General features: G+C 40.1%; 1 protein-coding gene across 1 annotated transcript in view; it reads left to right on the top strand.

Moving 5' to 3' along the window:
* POLN (DNA polymerase nu) overlaps positions 1-23,303 on the top strand; it is a 157,144-nt gene that overhangs the window by 22,142 nt on the left and 111,699 nt on the right. Inside the window, 2 exon segments of the mRNA XM_039468501.2 lie at positions 7,707-7,900; positions 13,426-13,538. Of these exon segments, the coding sequence (XP_039324435.2) occupies positions 7,707-7,900; positions 13,426-13,538 (307 nt within the window).

Here is a 23,303-nt window from a genome sequence, read left to right as displayed (position 1 = left end):
AGTTGGCTGTAAGTATTTGAGTTTATTTCTCGGTTCTCTATTCGGTTTAATAGGTCTATGTGCCAATTGTTATACCAGTACTTTGCTGTTTTGGTGACAATGGCCTCATAGTATAGTTTGAAATCAGGTACTGTGATGCCTCCAGATTTGTTCTTTTTGCTTAGTCTTGCTTTGGCTATGTGGGTTTTTTTTTTTTTAATATGAATTTTAGGTTTGTTTGTTATAGTTCCGTGAAGAATGATGGTGGTATTTTGATGGGAATTGCACTGAATTTGTAGATTGCTTTTGGCAGTATGATCATTTTCTTCCTTTTTATTTTATATATATTTTTTAAGACGGAGTCTCTCTGTCACCAGGCTAGAGTGCAGTGGCACATTCTCAGCTCACTGCAACGTTCGACTCCCTGGTTCAAGTGATTCTCTTGCTTCAGCCTCCTGAGTAGCTGAGACTGCACGCACACACCACCATGTCCAGCTAATTTTTTTTTTTTTTTATGTTTAGTAGAGATAGGGTTTCACCATGTTGGCCAGGATGGTCTTGATTCCCCGACCTTGTGATCTACCTGCCTTGGACTCCCAGAGTGCTTGGATTACAGGCATGAGCCACCGTGCCTGGGCAGTATGGTCATTTTCACAATACTGATTCTACCCGTCTGTGAACATGGGATGTGCTTCCATTTGTTTGTATCATCTATGATTTCTTTCAGCAATGTTTTGTAGTTTTCCACATAGAGGTCTTTTGCCTCCTTGATTAGGTATATTCCTAAGTATTTTAATTTTTTGCAGCTATTGTAAAGGGGTTGAGTTCTTTTTTTTTTTTTTTTTTTTTTTTTTGGGACGGAGTTTCGCTCTCATTACCCAGGCTGGAGTGCAATGGTGTGATCTCGGCTCACCGCAACCTCCGCCTCCTGGGTTCAGGCAATTCTCCTGCCTCAGCCTCCTGAGTAGCTGGGATTACAGGCACGCGCCACCATGCCCAGCTAGTTTTTTGTATTTTTAGTAGAGACGGGGTTTCACCATGTTGACCAGGATGGTCTCGATCTCTCGACCTCCTGATCCACCCGCCTTGGCCTCCCAAAGTGCTGGGATTACAGACGTGAGCCACCGCGCCCGGCCGGGGTTGAGTTCTTGATTTGATTCTCAGCTTGGCCACTGTTGGTGTGTAGAGGACCTACTGATTTGTGTACTTTCATTCTGCATCCAGAAACTTTGCTGAATTCTTTCATCAGTGCTAGGAGCTTTGTGGAGGAGTCTTTAGGATTTTCTAGGTAAACAGTCATATCATCAGCAAACAGTGACAGTCTGACTCCCTCTTTATCGATTCGAATGCCCTTTATTTCTTCCTCTTGTCTGACTGCTCTGGCGAGGACCTCGTGTGCTGTGTTGAAGAGAAGTGCTAAGATTGGGCATTCTTGTCTTGTTCCAGTTCTCAGGGGGAATGCTTTCAACTTTCTCCATTCAGTATTATGTTGGCCGTGGGTTTATAATAGATGGCGTTTATTACATTGAGGTATGTCCCTTGCATGCCAACTTTGTTGAGATTTTTAATCATAAAGGCATGCTGGATTTTGTTGAATGCTTTTTCTGCGTCTATTGAGATGATCATGTGATTTTTGTTTTTAATTGTTTATGTGGTGTATCACATTTATTTACTTGCATATGTTAGACCATCCCTGCATCCCTGGTACGAAACCCATTTGATCATGGTGAATTGTCTTTTTGATAAGTTGTTGGGTTTGGTTAGCTAGTATTTTATTAAGGACTTTTGCATATATGTTCATCAGAGTTATTAGTCTGTAGTTTTCTTTTTTGAAGATGTCCTTTCCTGGTTTTGGTATTAGGATGATACTGACTTCATAGATTGAGTTAGAGAGGGTTCTCTCTTTCTCCATCTAGTAGAATAGTGTCAATAGGATTGGTATGGATTCTTCTTTGAATGTCTGGTAGAATTCTTCTGTGAATCTGTCTGATCCTGGACTTTTTTTGTTGGTAATTTTTTTATTACCATTTCAATCTCATTGCTTGTTATTCGTTTGTTCAGGACATCTAATTCTTCCTGATTTGAACTAGAAGGGTTGTATCTTTCTGTCTCCTCTAGGTTTTCTAGTTTATGTGTGTAAAGGTGTTCATAGTAGCCTTGAATGATCTTTTGCATTTTTGTGGTATCAGTTGTAATATCTCCCATTTTGTATCTAATTGAGCTCATTTGGATTTTCTCTCTTCTTTTCTTGGTTAATCTTACTAATGGTCTACCAATTTTATTTATCTTTTCAAAAAGAACCAGGTTTTTGTTTAATTTACTTTTTTTTTTTTTTTTTTTTTTTTTAAGAAGGTTTCGCTCTTGTTGCCCAAGCTGGAGTGAAATGGCACAATCTTGGCTCACTGCAACCTCTGCCTCCCGGGTTCAAGTGATTCTGCTGCCTCAGATACCCAAGTAGCTAGGATTGCAGGCATGCACCACCACACCTTGCTATTTTTTTTTGTATTTAGTAGAGACAGGGTTTCACTGTGTTGATCAGGCTGGTCTCGGACTCCTGACCTCAGGTAATCCACCCTCCTCTGCCTCCCAAAGTGCTGGGATTACAGGTGTGAGCCATCGTGCCTGGCATTTGTTTCATTTATCTTTTGTATTTTGTTTGTTTCAAAATTGTTGAGTTCTGCTCTGATCTTGGTCATTTCCTTTCTTCTGCTGGGTTTGGGTTTGGTTTGTTCTTGTTTCTCTAGTTCCTTGAGTTGTGACCTTAGATTGTCTGTGTTCTTTCAGGCTTTTTGATATAGGTGTTTAGGGTTATGAACTTTCCTTTTAGCACTGCCTTTGCTGCATCCCAGAGGTTTTGATAGGTTGTATCACTACTGTTGTTCAGTTTTGGAGAATTTTTTAATTTCCAACTTGATTTCATTTTTGACTCAATGATCATTTAGGAGCAGGTTATTTAATTTCCATGTATTTTTATGGTTTTGAAGGTTCCTTTTGGAATTGATTTCTGTTTTATTCCACTGTGGTCTGAGAGAGTGCTTGATATTCCACTGTGGTCTGAGAGAGTGCTTGATATTCAATTTTCTTAAATTTATTGAGGCTCATTTTGTGGCCTATCATATGACCTATGTTTGAGAAAGTTCCATACATTGATGAATAGAATGTATATTCTGTGGTTGTTGAGTAGAATGCTATGTAAGTATCTATTAAGTCCATTTGTCCCAGGGTATAGTTTAAATCTATTGTTTCTTTGTTGAATTTCTGTCTTGATGACCTGTCTGGTACTGTCAGTGGAGTATTGAAGTCCCCTACTATTACTGTGTGGCTATCTCATTTCTTAGGTCTATTAATTGTTTTATAAATTTGGGTACTCCAATGTTAGGTGCATATATATTTAGGATTGTGATATTTTCCTGTTGGACAAGGCCTTTTGTCATTATATAATGTCCCTCTTTGTCTTTTTTTTTTTTTTTTTTGAGACAGTCTTGCTGTGTTGTGTCATCTAGGCTGGAGTGCAGTGGCACAATCTTGGCTGCAACCTCTGCCTCCCAGGTTCAAGTGACTCTCCTGTTTCAGCCTTCTGAGTAGCTGGGACTATAGGCATGAGCCACCATGCCTGGCTAATTTTTGTATTTTTAGTAGAGATGGGATTTCATCATGTTGGCCCGGTTGGTCTTGAACTCCTGACCTCAAGTGATCTGCCCACATCGACCTCTCAAAGTGCTGGGATTTCAGGCATGAGCCTGGCCCTCTCTTTGTCTTTTTTAACTGCTGTTGTTTTAAAGTTTGTTTGTCTGATATAATAATGGCTACTCCTGCTTGTTTTTGGTGTCCCTTTGCATGGAATATCTTTTTCTACCCCTTTACCTTAAGTGTATGAGTCCTTATGTGTTAGGTGAGTTTCTTGAAGACAGCAGATGGTTGGGGAATTCTTACCCATTCTGCAATTCTGTATCTTTTAAGTGGAGCATTTAGGCCATTTACATGCAACATTAGTGTTGAGACGTAAGATACCATTCCGTTCATCATACTATTTGTTGCCTGTATACCTTGGTTTTTTGTTTTTATTTTTTGAATTGTATTTTTGCTTTATAGATCCTGTGAGAGGTATACTTTAAAGAGGTTCTGTTTTGATGTGTTTCCAGGATTTGTTTCAAGATTCAGAACTCAATTTAACAGCTGTTGTAGTGCTGGCTTGGTAGTGGTGAATTCTTTTAGCATTTGTCTGAAAAGGACTGTTTCCTTCCTTCACTTATGAAGCTTAGTTTCGCTGGAAACGATTGTTTGGTTGAAGGAGGCTGAAGATAGGGCCCTTTTGGCTTGGAGGGTTTCTGCTGAGAAATCTGCTATTAATCTGATAGGTTTTCCTTTATAGGTTACCTGGTGTTTTTGCCTCATAGGTCTTAAGATTCTTTCCTTTGTCTTAACTTTAGATACCTTATGACTGTAAGCCTAGGCAATGATGTTTTTGCAATGTATTTCCCGGGTGTTCTTTGAGCTTCTTGTATTTGGATGAAGAGGTCTCTAGCAAGTTAGGGAAGTTTTCCTTTATTATTCCCCCAAATATATTTTCCAAACTTTTGGATTTCTCTTCTTCCTCAGAAACACCAATTATTCTCGGGTTTGCTTGTTAAACATAATCCCAGACTTCTTGGAGGCTTCGTTCATATTTTCTTATTCTTTTTTCTTTGTCTTTGTTGGATGGGGTTAATAAAAAAAACCTTGTTTTCGAGTTCTGAAGTTCTTTCTTCTGCTTGTTTGATTCTATTGCTGAGACTTTCCAGAGCATTTTGCGTTTCTCTAAGTGTATCCATTGTTTCCTGAAGTTGTGATTGTTTTTTATTTATGCTATCTATTTCACTTCCCATTTCTTTCCTTTTTTTTTTTTGAGATGGAGTCTCACTCTGTTGCCCCAAGCTGGAGTGCAGTGGTGCGATTTTGGCTCACTCTGCAACCTCCACCTCCCAGGTTGAAGCGATTCTCCTGCCTCAGCTTCCTGAGTAGCTGAGACTATAGGTACATGCCACCACACTGTCTAATTTTTTGTATTTTTAGTAGAAACGGGGTTTTACCATGTTAGCCAGGATGGTCTCGATCTCCTGACCTCATGATCCATCTGCCTCGGCCTCCCAAAGTGCTGGGATTACAGGCGTGAGCCATGGTACCTGGCCTCCCCTCATATCTTGTATTATTTTTTTGACTTCCTTAAACTGGGCTTCGCTGTTCTCTGGTGCCTCCCTGATTAGCTTAATAACTAACATTCTGAATTCTTTTTCAGGTAAATCAGAGATTTCTTGGTTTGGATCCATTGCTGGTGAGCTAGTGTGATTTTTGGGGGGTGCTAAAGAACTGTGTTTTGTCATATTACCAGTTGGCTTTCTGGTTCCTTCTTATTTAGGTAGGCCCTGTCAGCAGGAAGGTCTACTAAGACTCAAGGCTGTTGTTCAGATTCTTTTGTCCTATGGGGTGTTCACTTGCAGTAGTACTCTCCCAGTTTTCCTAGCGATATGGCTTCCTGAGAGCTGGGCTGTAATGATTGTTATCTGTCTTCTGAATCTAGCCACCCAGCAAGTCTACCAGGCTCCAGGCTGGTACTGGGGGTTGTCTGTAGAGTCCTGTGATGTGAACCATCTGTGGGTGTCTCAGCGGTGGATACCAACACAGTATGCGGGGTGTCTACTGGGTCCTGCAATCTGCTTCCTTCAGAGGATCTGTGGGTTCTCTCTGCTTTCCTGATTTATTCCTGCAGTTGTTACGGAACCAAAGTTCACGATGCGAGCCTCCGCACTCTGCTCTGTCTGTCCCAGTGGGAGCTGCGATCTAGTCCTGCGTTCTGTCCGCCATGATCTCATAATTCTCTGATTATTGGAGCTTTGTAGTAAGTTTTGAAATCAAGAAGAGTGAGTCCTCCAACATTGTCTTTTTCAAGATTCTTTTGGGTATTGTGCTTCCTTTGCTTGTCAGTTTTAGGGTCAGTTTGTCAATTTATGTAGAAATCCAACTGGAATTTTGATAGAAATTGTGTTAAATCTATAGATCAATTTTGGGAGTCTTGCCATCTTAATATAATACTGTTGAGTTTTCTGATTCATAAACATGGGATACATCCATTTATCTAAAACTTTAATTTCCTTTAGGGATGTTTTAATAGTTTTCAGTGTAGCAGGCAAGTCATGCTTTACCTTTTTTTTTTTTTGAGACAAAGTCTTGCTCTTCCCCCAGGCTGGAGTGCAATGACACAGTCTCGGCTCACCACAGCCTCTGCCTCCTGGGTTCAAGTGATTCTCCTTCCTCAGCCTCCCAAGTTGGTAGGATTACAGGAGCTTGCCACCATGCCTGGCTAATTTTTAGTAGAGACAGGGTTTCACCATGTTGCACAGGCTGGTCTCAAACTCCTGGCCTCAAGTGATCCACCCACCTCAGCCTCCCAAAGTGCTGGGATTACAGGCATGAGCCACCGTGCCTGGCCTACCTTGCATTTTTTTAAAGACATTTTGCTGGCTAAAGAATGTAAGTTGGCAGTTTATTTTCTTCCAGTAGTTTCATAATATTACTCAGCTGTCTTCTGACTTGCTTTATTTCCCACAAGAAATCTGCTGTCATCGTTATCTTGGTTCCTATCTATGTAATATCTTCTCTCACCACCCCCACTTCTTTTGTCACTGGTTTTAAGCAAATGATTGTAATGTATTTTTCCTGGTGTAGTTTTCTTTATGTTCCTTGTACTTTAGGTTTAATGATCTTCTTGGTTCTAATGATTAACCTGGGGAGAAAGGACAAACTTCTTATTATTTTGAGTTTTTAAATCCTTGAGTATTGCATGTCTTCATTATTTAGGCCTTCTCTGATTTCTTTCAGCAGCGTTTTGTAGTTTTCAGCATACATATCCTGTATGTATTTTGTTAGTTTTTACCTATTTCATTTTTTAGAGTTTTATAAACGGTAGTTTTAAAAAATTTTATTTTCACATGTTTATTGCTAGAATATAAAAATATATTAGATTTTTGTACTTTAATCTTGTGTCCTGCAACCTTGCTAAATTCACGTTAGTTTCAGGATTCATTTTTTATACATTCCTTTAGATTTTCTACACAGACATTCATGCCATTTGTTAATAGGGATAGTACGATGCTCCTTTTCTGATATGTATCTCTTTTATTCCTTTCTCCTATCATATTGCCCTGGATGAGACATCTATTATGATGGTGGACAGGGTGGAGACCAGATTTGGCGTAAGGTCATGGGTTTGGCTTTTGGCCTTGATTATCATTAAAAGAGCCATTCGCTTACAAGTTTAACTTGAGGCCTTTTTATCTCTGCTTAAGTTTAAAATGTGTATCTTTCGGCCGGGCACAGTGGCTCACGCCTGTAATCCCTGTAATCACGCCCAGGAGGCTGAGGCGGGTGGATCGCGAGGTCAAGAGATCGAGACCATCTGGTCAACATGGTGAAACCCCGTCTCTACTAAAAATATGGAAATTAGCTGGGCATGGTAGCGTGTGCCTGTAATCCCAGGTACTCAGGAGGCTGAGGCAGGAGAATTGCTTGAACCCAGGAGGCGGAGGTTGTGGTGAGCCGAGATTGCGCCATTGCACTCCAGCCTGGGCAACAAGAGTGAAATTCCGTCTCAAAAAAAAAAAAAAAGAAAGGAAAGAAAAAATGTGTATCTTTCTACAACAGATGGTTGTAAACAGTCTAGGTTTTGTATTTGTTTTGTTGTGTTTCCACAGACTCCCATTTCCTCTGTTAGAGGAATTGTGGTGTTACTAAAAAGCCCAGCAGAGGGTGGCCGTGGTTGTCCAGACGCCCTGACCTGTGGCCCTGTTCTGGAGGGCTTTGTGTCGGGTGATCCGTGTATCTACATTCAAATAGAGCGCTCTGCTCTCTGGGACCAAAAGCAGGAGGCACATCGTCAGTTTGCCCGGTAAGAAGTCTTCACGCATCAACTCACACCCTACTGACATGCCTGCTTTATATGAATGTAACGTTTCTCCAGGTCCAGTTTTAATTATTTAAACTTTTAGAAGTTTTATTTGGGCAAATGAAAATAAAATGGATCTGAGTGATAGAAACCTCTGCAAATACTGGCCCTCTCTCTCCCAGAGAGTATCTGGAATGGAGTTTCCATTCTTCTGTGGGAGCACTCTGCTCCAGGACTTGAAGCAACTTCACAGTGAGGAGTTGGGCAGAAAAGCATCACCCCAAGACCCTGAAAATCGTCTGTCACTGGCAGATGGATTTCCCTATCATACTTGTTGATTCATTCACAGCATTAGAAAACAAAATTATCCCTGCCTGCAAATAATAAATTGTCCTGAATTACCACCAAGGATGGGACTAGTTTTAAAGCTCCATGTCTGTGGAAAGAGGCAAGACCTGTCTCACCTCTTTGGACTGGCCCTCATAGAATCACAGAATTTTAGAGCAGGCAGGGTTGCTCCCACTGCCCCTTCTGGATTCTGAAAAGACCTTTCTGGGTTGGTTCTTGTACTCTTTCTCACTGTTTCTTTGTTTGGGTTATCCACCTGACTTGGGCTTCTGCCTCAGATGGAGGTATCCGCTGCCTTCCCAGCCCTCTGATTTAAGGCCAGCTAGCCACCCTGGTGGAGTTCCACGGAGCCCACCACCGTGAAGAGGTGATCAAGGCAGCTCCGGAGGAAGCTGGGCCCCGTTAGTAGCCCTTTCATGCTTCATACAGGCTCAATGGGCTCTGGGTGATTTTAGGTAACTTTTGGGGAGAAGGGGACAATGTGTGACAAACATAGCATTCAGCTCCCAACAGAACCCTTAATTTTCTTTTTATGTAATTTCCTTGTTAGAGAATAACTGGTCAGCTCTAGTGTATGGAGAGCTTTGGTGAGGACACAGCACTAATATCTGGATGATATTTCTGAATTTAATTGATGTATTCCACTTAGATGTCTAGTGGTCATTTTAGGCAAACATGTCCAAACCGAGCTCCTGTCTTGCCCTGGACCCTGCCTACTGTGGCCTGGCTGTTTTAGTATCTGCCCTTCATGAGCTTAGGCAAAAAGCTCTGGGGTTATCCCTAACTTCTCTCTACTTTCCACAAACCATATCAAGCTCTCAGCATGTCCTATTGGCTCTGCCTTCGTGTAGCTAGAATCTGCCCTCTGCTTATCCACTGTGTTGCTGCTACTCGGCACACACCGTTACTCCCACTGGCTCACAGGAACTTCCATTCTGGACTCCTGCTTCCACCTTCCCCTTCAGTCTATTTTCCGTGCAGCACCCAGAGCTGGCCTGTTACAGCATAAATCAGATCATATCACTCCCCTGCCCAAAACCTTCAAACAGCCCCTGCTTCACTCTGAGGAAAAGCCAAAATCACTGCTTCTCAGCCTTCCGGCTAAGATCAAGTGTAGAAAAGCCACGGGACCTATGAAGGCCCTTGCCCCCGAGGCCTGCTTGCTCCAGCCCCTCCACTGTCTTCATCCTCACCCCCTCTTCTCTCCCGGCCTCTCAGTGCACTCCCACCTCCTTGCTGTTCCTGACCATGTGGCGTGTGCCTCTACCCAAGGGCCTGGTAACCATGCCCTCCGTGTAGCATTCTCCCAAAAAGCTGCATGGTTTGCTGCCTCATTCCTTTATGTTTTTCTCTGAACAAACAGAAAGTAAACTATGAAACACAAAAGTACAGAGTGGTATACACATCCACCCAGGCCAACATTATCAGAGGTTTTTCCTTACTTCTGTCATCTGTCCCTTTCCTGGGGGAGGGGAAGTTAAAGAAACTCCCATGCCAGATACAGTATGCACCTAAAATAAAATAAATAAATGTAAAAAAGAAAACCCCAACCTATTGTTTTGCCCTCTCATGTCTGAGGGTGTAACTCTAAAAACTATGGGCTTGTTTTTTGTTGTTGTTCTTTTTTTAACAGAGCCACAATGCCATTTTAAAATTTAACAAATTTTATACCCAGTCCAAATTTAAAGTTACCTGGTTGTCTAAAAAATGTCCTTCTACAGTTGACTTGCTGGGATCAGGACATAGCATTGGGTGGCCACGTCTCTTGTTTTTTCTAATCTGGAGTGCCCCACAGCCCCTCTCCCCATCTTGGAGGAGGTCCCATGTCCTGGATTCATTGGTTTGCCTCATCATGAAGTTCTTTAACTTGTTCTTGTTCCTCTTTGCCATATTTCCTATAAACTGGAGTTAGTGCTAAAGGCTTGATTATGTGGGTCCAACTTGTTTTGCACAGCACTTCCTAGGTGGTGCCATAGGCTTCACACACCATCCATGTTGGAATTGGATGGCCAGATTTAGAAATTAAAATATAGGATACCAAATCTGAATTTCAGGTAAATAACTAATTTCTTAGTATACATATGTTCCCATTTATTGCCTGGGACATAGTTATACTAGAAGAATACATCTCTAAAAAATATTTAACTTTTTTCAGGTAATAATTATTCATGATTTTTCTGAAATTCAAACTTAACTGGTGTCCTCCTGACTTCCCTTAGTGATGCGATTGGGTTGTCCCAGTTTTCATGGTGCTGAGAGGGAGAGCGGGTTCAGGTAATGTCAGGACGACCCCTTACTTATAAGCTTCTCCCCCAAACTTTCCCTTAATGGTTTTGCCCATTGATGAGGATCATCTGAATCACTTATTTTATGATGGCTAGTAAGATGGTGGTTTTTCTAACTCTATCATTTCTTCCACATAGAGTGGCTAAAATTTTCTGTAAAGAGCTTTTCCTTCACCAAGTGGGCTTTTGTTTACTTAATCCTTCATATCTTTCCTCAAGAGTTACCGTGGCTGGGCACAGTGGCTCAGCTGAGATGGGAGGATGGCTTGAGGCTGGAGTTTGAGACTAGCTTGGGCAACACAGTGAGAGCCCATCTCTACAAAAAATTTAAAAATTACCCGGGTACAATGGCATGTGCCTACAGTCCCAGCTACTCCAGAGGCTGATGTCGGAGGATCACTTGAACCCAGGAGTTTGAGGCTGCCGTGAGCTGTGATTGTGCTACTGCACTCCAGCTTGGATGACAGAGTGAGGCTCTGTCTATAAAAAAAAAAAAAAAAAAAAAAAGAATGACCTTATCAGACCTTCCTTGACCACACTGTATGAGGTGGTACCCCACTGCCAACCCCACATACATAACTTTCATTTCTGTTTAGCAGTGTGTTTGCTAATGTATCCCCAATATCTAAAAGCAGTGCTACAAAGCAGTTGCTTAATCAGCATTCAATATTATTATGAATGAATGAATGTTGAGGGTTAATTTTTTTTTTTTTTTTTTTGAGACAAAGTCTCGCTCCATCACCAGGCTGCAGTGCAGTGTTGTGATCTTAGCTCACTGCAACCTCCGCCTGCCGGGTTCAAGCAGTTCTCCTGCCTCAGCCTTCTGAGTAGCTGGGACTACAGGCATGTGCCACCATGCCCAGCTAATTTTTGTATTTTTAGCAGAAACGAGGTTTCACCATGTTTGCCAGGATGGTCTCGATCTCTTGACCTTGTGTTCTTCCCACCTCAGCCTCCCAAAGTGCTGGGATTACAGGCATGAGCCACCGTTCCCACGCAAGGCTTAATTTTTATATATAGGACAGTTAAATTAATACATTGCCTCAAGCACCATAAATTGGAAATAAAAATCCTAATCATATGATTATATCTTTGAGATTCTAATAAATTTAAATAAATCACATTTAAATTAATACGCATACTTTTTTTTTTTGCACAAAACATGTTTAATAACATTTATTAAGTGACCTGTGCAAGGGCTTTTCACATACACACTCTTCCTTCACCTTCACATTCTCTCTGTATGTTATGCCTATTCACTCCATTTTACAGATGAGAAAGCCTCAAGTCTAGCTTATATATATATATAAATATACACGTGCGTGTGAATGTACATACATGTATAGAGAGATGTTTTATTTCACGACTTATTGCAGCCTCAACCTCCCAGCTCAAGAGATTCTCCCTCCTCAGCAACCTCAGCTCACCCAGTAGCTAGGACTTTAGGGACTATAGGCACGCACCACCATGCCTGGCCAGTTTCCATTTATCTTACAAGGTATTCTTTTTCTTTGTTTTATCAAGATAAAAATCAATTAGTTTCTTATTAGCGAAAGATAGTCTAGTTGGTAGATCACGGACCTCTGAGTTTTAAGGATGAAGGAGCAGCAAAGGGAAGTGAGCTGCATGGCCCCAGTTCTTCTCCTTCATATGTTCTTTGCTCCTGCTTTCCCTTCTCTTCTCTTGGACACCCTCCTCCCCACTCCAACCGAGCCAAGATCTGAAGTTGTGTTATTGGCACATTACCTTCCCTACCATCCTGGCCGCCCTTTTCAAGGAAAACCAAGGTGAAATCACATAAAATGGAAAAAGCCAACAAGTGTATTTCTGTGGAACAAGTCCAAGCAAAATCTAACTACAGTTTGGCTAAGTGTGCAAAGCTCAATAGGCTCTCAATTTCTTTCTTTCTCAGCTCTAACCGAAGAACCTCATTAATATATTAATGAGCATTTACTGTAAAGAGAGATTGATGGCTTCGGTAGCTTAGAGTTTGAGCCCTGGAAGCAGCAGGATATGGTCCCAGCATTGCCATTTATTAGTCATTTAACCCTGGCCAAATTGCTTAGCCTCTTCAAGACTAAGCTTCCTCATCTGAAAATGGTTCTAGTGTATGTCAGCTAGGATCGTGATGAGGTTTCAATGCAACAATCACTTCACACGCAATGCTGCGAAGTGTTCATCATGGTATCTGGCACAAAGTAACTATTCAGTTTTAACAATTGTGAATCCCATATTCAAAGTGCTTGTGTTATAATGTAGAGAACAAACTTTCAAGGTACAGTATAATACAGCAAGTGTGTTCCTACTGAACTACATGTGTTGACAGGAGTATAGAAGAGATACAGAAGAGGGAGCAGCCCCCTGCCTGGGGAATTAGGGCATACCCTCCTGAAGATGGCCCTTGAACAGTTTGCAAAAGTCGTGAGAAGAGAATTGTGGGCAAGACTACAGTATATGCCGTGGCCCAGGAGCAGAACAGGACATGGCACAGCCTGGTGGTAGAAGAAAGAGAATTCAGTGGGACTAGAGGGTAGAATGTTTGAGGGGAGTTCTGGGAGAACAGGCTAGAGAGTAATCTTGGGGCCTGGCTCTAAAGAGCCCAGAATAGGTGTATCCTGCTCAGAAACGTAGGTCTTATTCTGCAGGTAATGGGGTGTTACACAGGGATAAGCACTTGGGAGCTGTGTGACCCTGAATACCTTACTTAGTCCCTCTGTGTCTCAGTTTCTTCATCTGTAAAGCACAGATAATAAATAATACCAACCTCTTGGGATTCTTTAGTTAATGTATGTATGTACTATCTAAATGATAGCTATTAGTTGAATAGTAATATTTTTTCAAGGTTGGAGGTTCTAAATTAATGTTTAAATCAGTGAATTTCTTTTCATCTTCTAGGAATGTGCTATTTCAAACACTGAAATGTAAATGTCCTGTTATTTGTTTTAATGCTAAGGATTTTGTGAGAATAGTGCTGGAGTTTTTTGGTAATGATGGCAGTTGGAAACATGGTAAGTTCTACTTTTTATTCTCTCTGTAATTTAACTCTTCAACCGTGACTCCTCCTATGAATAGGAGAATGGTGAGGGCAGCCATGGCACACAGCCCCCAGGGGACCTGGGCACACAGACTGCGATGCCTCCTCATGGGCCATAAGCACGAGGAAGCCATTTTCCTCTATGTTTCTAGGTTATTTGAATTTTTACAAGTATATATTACTTTCATAATTTAAAATAGGAAAGAATTAACTTATGTAGACACACACACATATATATTTTTTAATTTTTTGATTTTTTTTTTATAGAGATGGGGCCCAACTTTGTTGCCTAGGCTGGTCTCAAACTGCTGGCCTCAAGCCATCCTCCTGCCTCAGCTCCTCCCAAAGTGCTAGGATTACAGGCGGGAGCCACTGCACTTGGCCTAAAATAGTAAACTTTTAAAAAACTAGATGGACACGGCCAGGCACGGTGGCTCACACCTGTAAACCCAGCACTTTGGGAGGCTGAGGCAGGTAGATCACGAGGTCAGGAGTTCAACACTAGGCTGGCCAACATGGTGAAACCCTCTCTCTACTAAAACTACAAAAATTAGCCAGGCATGGTGACGCACGCCTGTAATCCTAGCTACTCAGGAGGCTGAGGCAGGAAAATTGCTTGAACCCGGGAGGCAGAGAACAGATGGGTGGTAAAACAAATATATAAGCAGTAAATAAAGTAGCAAAAATATTCATTGTAGAATCTAGGTGGTGGACATATGTGTTCACTGTATAATTCTTTTCAAATTCTCTGTATGTTTGAAAATGTTCATAATAAAAGGCTGGAAAAAAACCCTTTTTATTGTCAAAAATTTCTAACACATACAAAAGTGGCCATCACTCAGTTTTAACAATTATCAATTTTCAGCCAATCTTTTTTTTTTTTTTTGAGACAGAGTCTTACTCTCTCTCAAAATACATATCTCTATTGTATATCAGAAAAAAATACTGTTTTTCAAAGTGGCTGTACTAATTTACTTTCCCACCAATAGGGTATGAGGTTCCCCTTTCTCTACATCCTCACCAGTATCTGTTATTCCTTATCTTTTTGATAAAAGTCATTTTAAATTGGGGTGAGATGATATCTCATTATGCCTTTCCTTGTATTTTTATTTATTTATTTATTTTATAAATAGAGATGGGGTTTCACCATATTGGCCAGGATGATCTCAATCTCCTGACTGCATGATCCGCCTGCCTTGGCCTCCCAAAGTGCTGGAATTACAGGCATGAGCCACCACGCCCAGCCTCCTTGCATTTTTCTTATAATTAGTGATGTTGAGCATTTAAAAATATTCTTTTTGGCCTTTTGTATATCTTCTTTTCAGAAATGCCTATTCAAATCTTTTGCCATTTTAAAATCATGTTTCCCCCTATTGAGCTGTTTGAGTTTCTTTTATATCCTGGTTATTAATCCCCTATCAGATGGACAGTTTGCAAATATTTTCTTCCATTCTGTGGGTTGTCTCCTTACTCTGCTGTTTCCTTTACCGTACAGCTTTTGCTTGATGTAATTTTATTTGTCTAGTTTTGCTTTTGTTGCCTATGCTTTTGAGGTTTTAGTAAAAAAAAAAAAAAAAAAATTGCCCAGACAAATGCCCTGGAGCATTTTCCCAGTGTTTTCTTCCAGAAGTTTCATAGTTTCAGGTCTTAGATTTAAGTCCTTAAACTAAACTAGGAGTCTAATTTCATTCTTCTGCATGTGATTTTCCCATAATCTTTCCCCAATATATATTCTTGGCACCTGTCAAAAATGAATTGGCTGTAAATGTGTGGATTGATTTCTGGGATCTCTATTCTGTTCCATTGGTCTATGTGTCTGTTTTTATGTCAGTACCATGCTGTCTTGGTTACTATAGCTTTGTAATATAATTTGAAGTCAGGCAGTTTGATTCCTCCAGCTTTGTTCTTTTTGCTCATGAGTGCTTTGGTTATTCAGGGTGTTTGGTTCCATACAGATTTTAGGCTTTTTGTCCTATTTCTGTGAAGAATGTCATTGGTATTTTGATAGAGATTGCATTTACTCTTTAATTGCTTTAGGTAACATTGATATTTTAACAATGTTAATTTTTGCATTCCCTCACTTTTATTCTATGTAAGTCTTTAGAAGTAAAATGGGTTTCTAGTAAGCAGGAAATATTTGGGTCTTATTTCCTTATCCATTCAGCCATTCTGTGTCTTTTAATTGAAGAATCTAGTCTATTTACATTCACTGTTACTGGTAAGTGAGGACTTATTACTGTCATTTTATTACTTGTGGTTAAGTGATTTTCTTTGGTAGTATGTTTTAATTTGTTGCCTTTCGTTTTTAGTGTATTTATTATAGGTTTTTGCTTTGTGGTTACAAAATACAATAACAAATACACTAAAAATAGAAAGGAGTCTTACAAAAAACATCTTATAGTTATAACAAGTTATTTTAAACAGATGACAACTTATCTTTATTTACAAAGAAGAGAATAGAAACAACTAAAGGAAAAATAAAAGATGTCTACACTTAAATTCCACCCCTACACACATTTTGACTTTTTGTGCCTCAATTTATGTGTTTTTATATTGCCCATCTCTTTTAACAGGTTGCTATAGCTCTTATGGTTTTTTATAGATTTATATTTTAATCTTCATACTGGAATTATGAGTGGATTGCATACCACAATTACAGTGTTAGAGTATGCTGAGTTTATGTATTTACTTTTATCAGTAGGTTTTAATCTTTCAAATGTTTTCTTTTTTTTGTGTTCATGTATTTTTCTTTCAGATTGAAGAACTCCTTTTAGCATATCTTGGAAGATGGGTCTGGTGGTGATGAATTTCCTCGGTTTTTGTTTGTCTGGGGCTTTATTTTTCATGTTTGAAGCATAGCTTTGCTGGGCACAGAATTCATGGTTGGCAGTTGTCTTTTTTTGTTTTGTTTTGTTTTGTTTCGTTTTGTTTTGAGAAGATGGGGTCTCTCTCTGTCACTCAGGCTAGAATGCAGTGATGCAATCATAGCTGGCTGTAACCTCAAATTCCTGGGCTTCAGTGATACTTCTTCATCAGCCTCCCAAGTAGATGGTACTACAGGTGTGTTCTACCATACCCAGCTAATTTTTTATTTTTTTATTTTTTAGAGACAGGGGTCTCACTATGTTGTCCTGGCTACTGTTGAACTCATAGCCTGAAGTGATTCTTCTGCCTTGGGCTCCCAAAATGCTGGGATTACAGGTGTGAGCCCCTGAGCCTGGCAGTTTTATTTTCTTTCAACACTTTGAATGTGTTATCCCACATCCTCCTGGACTCTAGGGTTTCCATTGAGCAATCTGTTGCCAGATGAATTGGAGCTCCTTTATACATTATTTGTTCTTTTCTCTTGCAGCTTTTGGGGTCCTTCCTTTGTCCTTGACCTTTGGGGGCTTGCTTAATATATATATTGGGATAGTTTTATTTGGATTTAATCTGTTTGGTGATCTCTGGCCTTCTTGTACCTGAATATTTATGTCTTTCTCAAGATTTGGGCCAGATGCAGTGGCTCATGTCTATAATCACAGCATTTTGGGAGACTGAGGCAGGTGATTCACTTGAGGTCAGAAGTTTGAGAACAGCCTGGCCAACATAGTGAAACCCTGTATCTACTAAAAATTTGAAAGTGAGCTAGGCATGGTGGCACATACCTGTAATTCCAGCTACTCAGGACAGGAGAATCACTTTAATCCAGGAGGCAGAGGTTGCAGTGAGTCAAGATCAAGCCATTGCACTCCAGCCTGAGCAACAGAACAAGAGACTCTGTCTAAAAACCAAAAACCAAAAACAACCAAAAAAACATTTGGGAAAATTTGTGTTATTATTTTTTTCATAAGCTTTCTACTCCTTGCTCTTGCTCTGCTTTATCTTGAACACCAATAATTCTTAGATTTGCTCTTTTGAGGCAATTTTCTATACCTTATAGGTGTTCTTCATTTCTCTTCCCTCTTTTTTTTCTCCTCTGTGTCTTTTCCAATAGCCTATCTTCAGACTCACTGATTCTTTTCTCTGCTTGATCCATTCTGCTGTTGAGAGCCTCTAATGAATTTTTTAGCTCAGCAAATATATTTCTCAGTTCCAGGATTTCTGTTTGATTTTTTAAATTACTCCAATCTCTGTTAAATTTTTCTTACCGATTTCTGGGTTTTTCCATGATATTTTAGAGATCACTGATTTTTCTTAAAACTAGTTTTGAATTCTTGATCAAAGAGCTTCCCTGTCACCATCCTGTTAAGGTCAGTCACTGGCTTCTTGCTTTGTCTAGTTTGAGGAGGTCTTGGTTCCCCACTTGCTATTATTTCTTTTGGATGTGCATGTATTTCTTTGCATGGAAGATTAGGTTTTTGTTCTAATCTTCTCTTTCTGGCTTTTTTTTTTTAAATAGATATGTTTGCTCAGAGATTTATATATATATACCTGTTGGAATATCTTTTCTTTTTTGCTAGGTCCTTTCTTCCTTTTTGTCACTAGATGGCACCTTAAGCCCAGGTGTGCCTCAGCTCAAGCTAACCAGAGCACTGCCCGTCCCTGCTGAGGAAAGTCTGTAAGGGTATATTCCTCAACAGTATGGGAAGGCTAGATGGGAGTTCATGCCCAGGGGACGTGTGGGATGTACCTCCTCCAACATGGTACAGCTGACCAGCCTCTGTTTTGGTGTCTCCTCTGTCCATGGTACAGAGCAGAGTGTCTGTGATGACATGTGCTTGCTAGAGTGATGTCTGGCTTCTGTCTTTTTATTGTTTATTTGTAAGAATTATTGTCCAGGCACAGCGGCTCATGCCTGTAATCCCAGTACTTTGGGAGGCTGAGGCGGGCAGTTCACAAGATCAGGGGTTCGAAACCATCCTGGTCAACATGGTGAAACCCCGTCTCTACCAAAAATACAAAATTTAGCTGGGCGTGGTGGCATGTCCCTGTAGTCCCAGCTACTCAGGAGATTGAGGCAGGAGAATAGCTTGAACCTGGAAGGCTGAGGTTGCAGGTTCTAGCACTCTAGAACCCATTGCACTCTAGCCTGGTGACAGAGCAAGATTCCATCAAAAAAAAAAAAAAAAGATTTATATATTCTAACACAATTTGCAAATATTTTCTCTCAATCTGTGATTTTTTTTTTGAGAAAGAAAAAAAGAATAGTAAGAAAAAGAATAAAGAAGAGGAAGAAAGAAAGAGGAAGAGGGAGAGAGGATGGGGGTATTGCTTTGTTGCCCGGGCTAGAATGCAGTCTAAATATGGGCATGCCTATAATTGTCCTTAATAATGGAGACATGAAAGAAAATGAGGGAAGAGAATAACAAACAAGCAGCCAACCAACATTTCGTTTAAACTTCTAAGTTGATATGATGTGGTACTGATAAGAGTGTATATTTTGTGTATGTAAAGTGGAGAGTTCTATAAATGTTAATTACGTTTACTTGTTCCAGATCTGAGTTCAAGTCCTGGTTATCATTGTTGATTTTATGTCTCATTGATCTGTCTAATATTAATGTTGAAGTCTCCCAATATTATTTTGTGGGAGTCTAAGCCTCTTTATTAGTCTTGTATGTCTGGGTATTCCTGTATGGGGTGCGTATATATTTAGGATCTTTAGCTCTTCTTGTTGTTGCATTGATCCTTTTATCATTACATAATGTCCTTCTTTGCTTCTTTTGATCTTTGTTTCTTTAATGACTGTTTTATCACAGGCAAAAATTGTAACTTCTGCTTTTTGTTTATTTATTTTAGCTCTCTGTTTGGTTGGTAAATCTTTCTCCATCCCTTGTTTTGAGTCTTTGTGTATCCTTGAATGTGAGATGGGTCTGGATGCAGCATACTGATGGGGTTTAGTTTTTTATCCAAATTGCCTGTCTCTCTTTGGATTGGGGGATTTAGTCAATTTAAAAATAGAATTAATAATGATATATGTGAGTTTAATACTGCCATTTAATATTAGCTGGCTATTTTGCCCATTAGTTGATGTAAATTCTTCATTATATTGATGCTCTTTACTTTTTGGTATTTTTTAGAAAGGCTGATACTGCCGGGCGCGGTGGCTCACGCCTGTAATCCCAGCACTTTGGGAGGCCGAGGCAGGAGGATCACGAGGTCAAGAGATCGAGACCATCCTGGTCAACATGGTGAAACCCCGTCTCTACTAAAAACACAAAAAAATTAGCTGGGCATGGTGGCGCGTGCCTGTAATCCCAGCTACTCAGGAGGCTGAGGTAGGAGAATTGCCTGAACCCAGGAGGTGGAGGTCACAGTGAGCAGAGATTGCACCATTGCACTCCAGCCTGGGTAACAAGAGCGAAACTCCATCTCAAAAAAAAAAAAAAAAAAAAAAAAGAAAGGCTGATACTGTTTGTTACTTTCTATGTGTAGCGGTTCTTTCAGAAGCTCTTGTAAAGCAGGCCTGGTGGTTATGAAATCTGAGTGCTTGCTTGTTCACAAAAAACTATTTTTCCTTCACTTATGAAGCTTAGTTTGGCTGGATGCAAAATTCTTGGTTGAAAGTTCTTTTCTTTAAGGATATTGAATATTGGTCCCCACTCTCTTCTGGCTTGTAGGGTTTCTGCTGAGAGATCTGCTGTAAGTCTGATAGGCTTCCCTTTGTGGGTAACCTGACCTTTCTCTCTGGCTGCCCTTAGTATTTTCTCCTTTATTTCAACCCTGGTGAATCTGACGATTATGTGCCTTGGAGTTGCTCTTCTTGAGGAATATCTTTGTGGTGTTCTCTGTTTTACCTGGAGTTGAATATTATCCTGACTTACTAAGTTGGGAAAATTTTCCTGAATAATATCCTGAAGCGTATTTTCCAGCTTGGATTCATTGTCTTCGTCACATTCAGGTACACCTATCAAGCGTAGATTAGGTCTTTTCACATAGTCCCATATTTCTTGGAGACTTTGCTTGTTCCTTTTTATCCTTTTTTCTCTAGTCTTGTCTTCTTATTTCATTGAGTTGGTCTTCGACCTCTGATATCCTTTCTTCTGCTTGATCAATTCGGCTGTTAAAACTTGTGCATACTTCAGGTAGTTCTCGTATTGTGTTTTTCAGCTCCATCAATTCACTTATTTTCCTCTCTAAATTGTGTATTCTTGTTAACATTTCGTCAAACCTTTTTTCAAAGTTCTTAGTTTCTTTGGATTGGGTTAGAACAAGTTCTTTTAATTCACAGAAGTTTCTTATTATCCACATTTTGAAGCCTGCTTCTGTAAATGGAACACACTCATTCTCCATCAAGCCTTGTTTCGTTGCTGGTGAGGAACTGTGATCCCCTGCTGAAGGAGAGGCATTCTGATCTTGGATATTTTCAGCCTTTTTTGGCTGTTTTCTTCCCTTCATTGTAGATTTATCCATCTGTGGTCTTTATAATTACCATCTTTGTAATTGGGTTTCTGAGTGGACATCCAACTTATTGATTCTCAGCGCCGAAATCTGAGCAACCCACTGCGCCGACTAAATCAGCGGCGTTAAGATTGATGGTGCTTTTCTGACTTTGCACCAAGAACTGACGCTCCGAGGCGCCGGCAAAACTGCCTCGCTGGTCACAAGAGTCGCGCTGGTGACCTGTGGGGCTCCTGCGCTGGGAATCTCCTGGTGCGTGAGCAACAAGAATTCATGTGAAGGTGTGGCGTCCTCTTGTTCTTTGCTCTTTCACTGGGAGCTACAATCCTGAGCTGCTAGTGATCAGCCATCTTGGATCTCTCTCCTCAATCCGTGATTTATGTTTTTATAGTTTCTTGATGTCCTTTGAAGCACACTTTTTTTTAAAAAAGGAAATTCAATTTATTTGTGTTTTCTTTTGTCATTTGTATTTTTGGTGTTAAAGCTAACAGACCATTGTTTAATTCAAGTTCAGAAAGATTTACTCATTTTTTTTCCTAAGAGTTTAATCATTTTCTCTCTGAGGTTAGGCTTATGATCCATTTTTAGTTAATTTTTGCATATGGTGTGAGGTAGGGGTCTATATTAGTGTCCTAGGGCTGCTGTAACATTACCATAAACTGAGTGCTCAAAACAACAAGAATTTATTTTCTTATGGTTCTGGAGGCCAGAAGTCCAAATTAAGGTGTTGGCAGGGCCAGTTCCTTCTGGAGTCTCTGAGGGAAAATTCATTCTGTGACTCTCCTGCAGCTTCTGGTGGTAACTGGTGGTCCTTAGCACTCCTTGACTTGTAGACACATCCTTCCAGTCTCTGCTTCCACCCTCATGTGGCCTTTTCCCTCTGTGTGTCTCTATACGTCACCCCCTATCATTGGATTTAGGGCCTACCCTAACTTAAGATTATCTCATCTCAAGATTCCTACCATAATTATATCTACAAAGGCCCTTATTTCAAGTGAGTTCCCATTCTGAGGTTCTGGGTGGAGATATCTTTTGAGGACTACAGTTCAACCCACTTTTGGTATCCAACACCATTCTTGGTACCTTTGTTGAAAATCAATCAATTGATGTATTATTTCTAGACTCTTAGTTCTGTTCCGCTGATCTGTAGGTCTATTCTGTGTCAATACTGTACTGTACTGATTATGCATATGTCTTTAAGTGTGTAGTTTAAAGTCATTTTGAATTACAGTGTTTAGTGCTGTGTTCGTTTGTTTGTTTCTTTGTATTCCTTTCATGTGTTGAATCTTCTTGCCTGTCTTTCATATTTATCTTTTTGTCATATTTATCATTTTTTATCCAGAATCCATTTTCAGTCTCTTTGTTTTTAATTTTTTACATTTTATTTTATTTTATTTCTAAGTTCTGTTGAACTTGATTCCCAGGAGGCGGAGGCTGATCACACTACTGCACTCCAGCCTGGTCCTGCACTCCAGCCTGGATGACAGAGTGAGACCCTGTCTCAGAAAAGAAAAAGAAGTGCCTGGGTGTGGTGGCTCACCCCTGTAATCCCAGCACTTTGGTAAGCCAAGGTGGGCAGATCAACTGAGGTCAGGAGTTCAAGACCAGCCTGACCAACGTGGTGAAACCTTATCTCTGCTAAAATTACAAAAATTAGCTGGGCGTGGTGGCAGGCGCCTATAATCTTAGCTACTCGGGAGGCTGGAGCAGGAGAATCACTTGAACCCAGGAGGCAGAGGTTGCAGTGAGTCGAGATTGTGCCATTGCACTCCAGTCTGGGCAACAGAGCAAAGACTCTGTCTCAAAAAAACAAACAAAACAAACAAACAAAAAATTCCTTCTTTTTCATCTCTTTTTTTTTTTTTTTTTTTTTTTTTACTTTAAGGAGTTAGCTATTATATTTATTTGCTTTTGCGTCTTGCCAGTTTAGTTTTTATTTCTGAAATGTCTCTTTTTAAAATTTTTCTCTCCTGGATTGTCTCGTTTCTTTGTATAATTTTTCTTTTTCAAAGTTACCAAATTTCTAAGTATATAATTCTGATTTATTTATTTTTTCATAGCTTTTACTATTTATTAATTTTTTTGAGCTTGTTTTAAATCTTATTTTGTTAGCATTTCTTTTTCAACTACTGGCATTTTCTCCCTAGTGTGGGATTTGTCCTGGCAGACTTAAGTTTGTCATTTGCAAGAGATTATAGGGACAGGACATTTCCCAGAGCATTCCTGTACTCTCATGGCTTCCCCAAGGATTTTTAAAAATATATATTGATAAGAACTGTTACTTTTGGAATATTAGGTCATTGAAAAGGCAAGTGGAATGAAACAGTCCTATTGGGTCAGTCCTTATCACCAGACAGCGTTGTAGAAAATCATAGGCCGCTGACACAGGTGGCAGGTAGCCAGGGGATCACTGACTGCT

Source organism: Saimiri boliviensis, chromosome 3 (genome assembly GCF_048565385.1).
Source record: "Saimiri boliviensis isolate mSaiBol1 chromosome 3, mSaiBol1.pri, whole genome shotgun sequence".
NCBI lineage: Eukaryota > Metazoa > Chordata > Mammalia > Primates > Cebidae > Saimiri > Saimiri boliviensis.
This window is presented reverse-complemented; position numbering and strand designations above follow the sequence as displayed.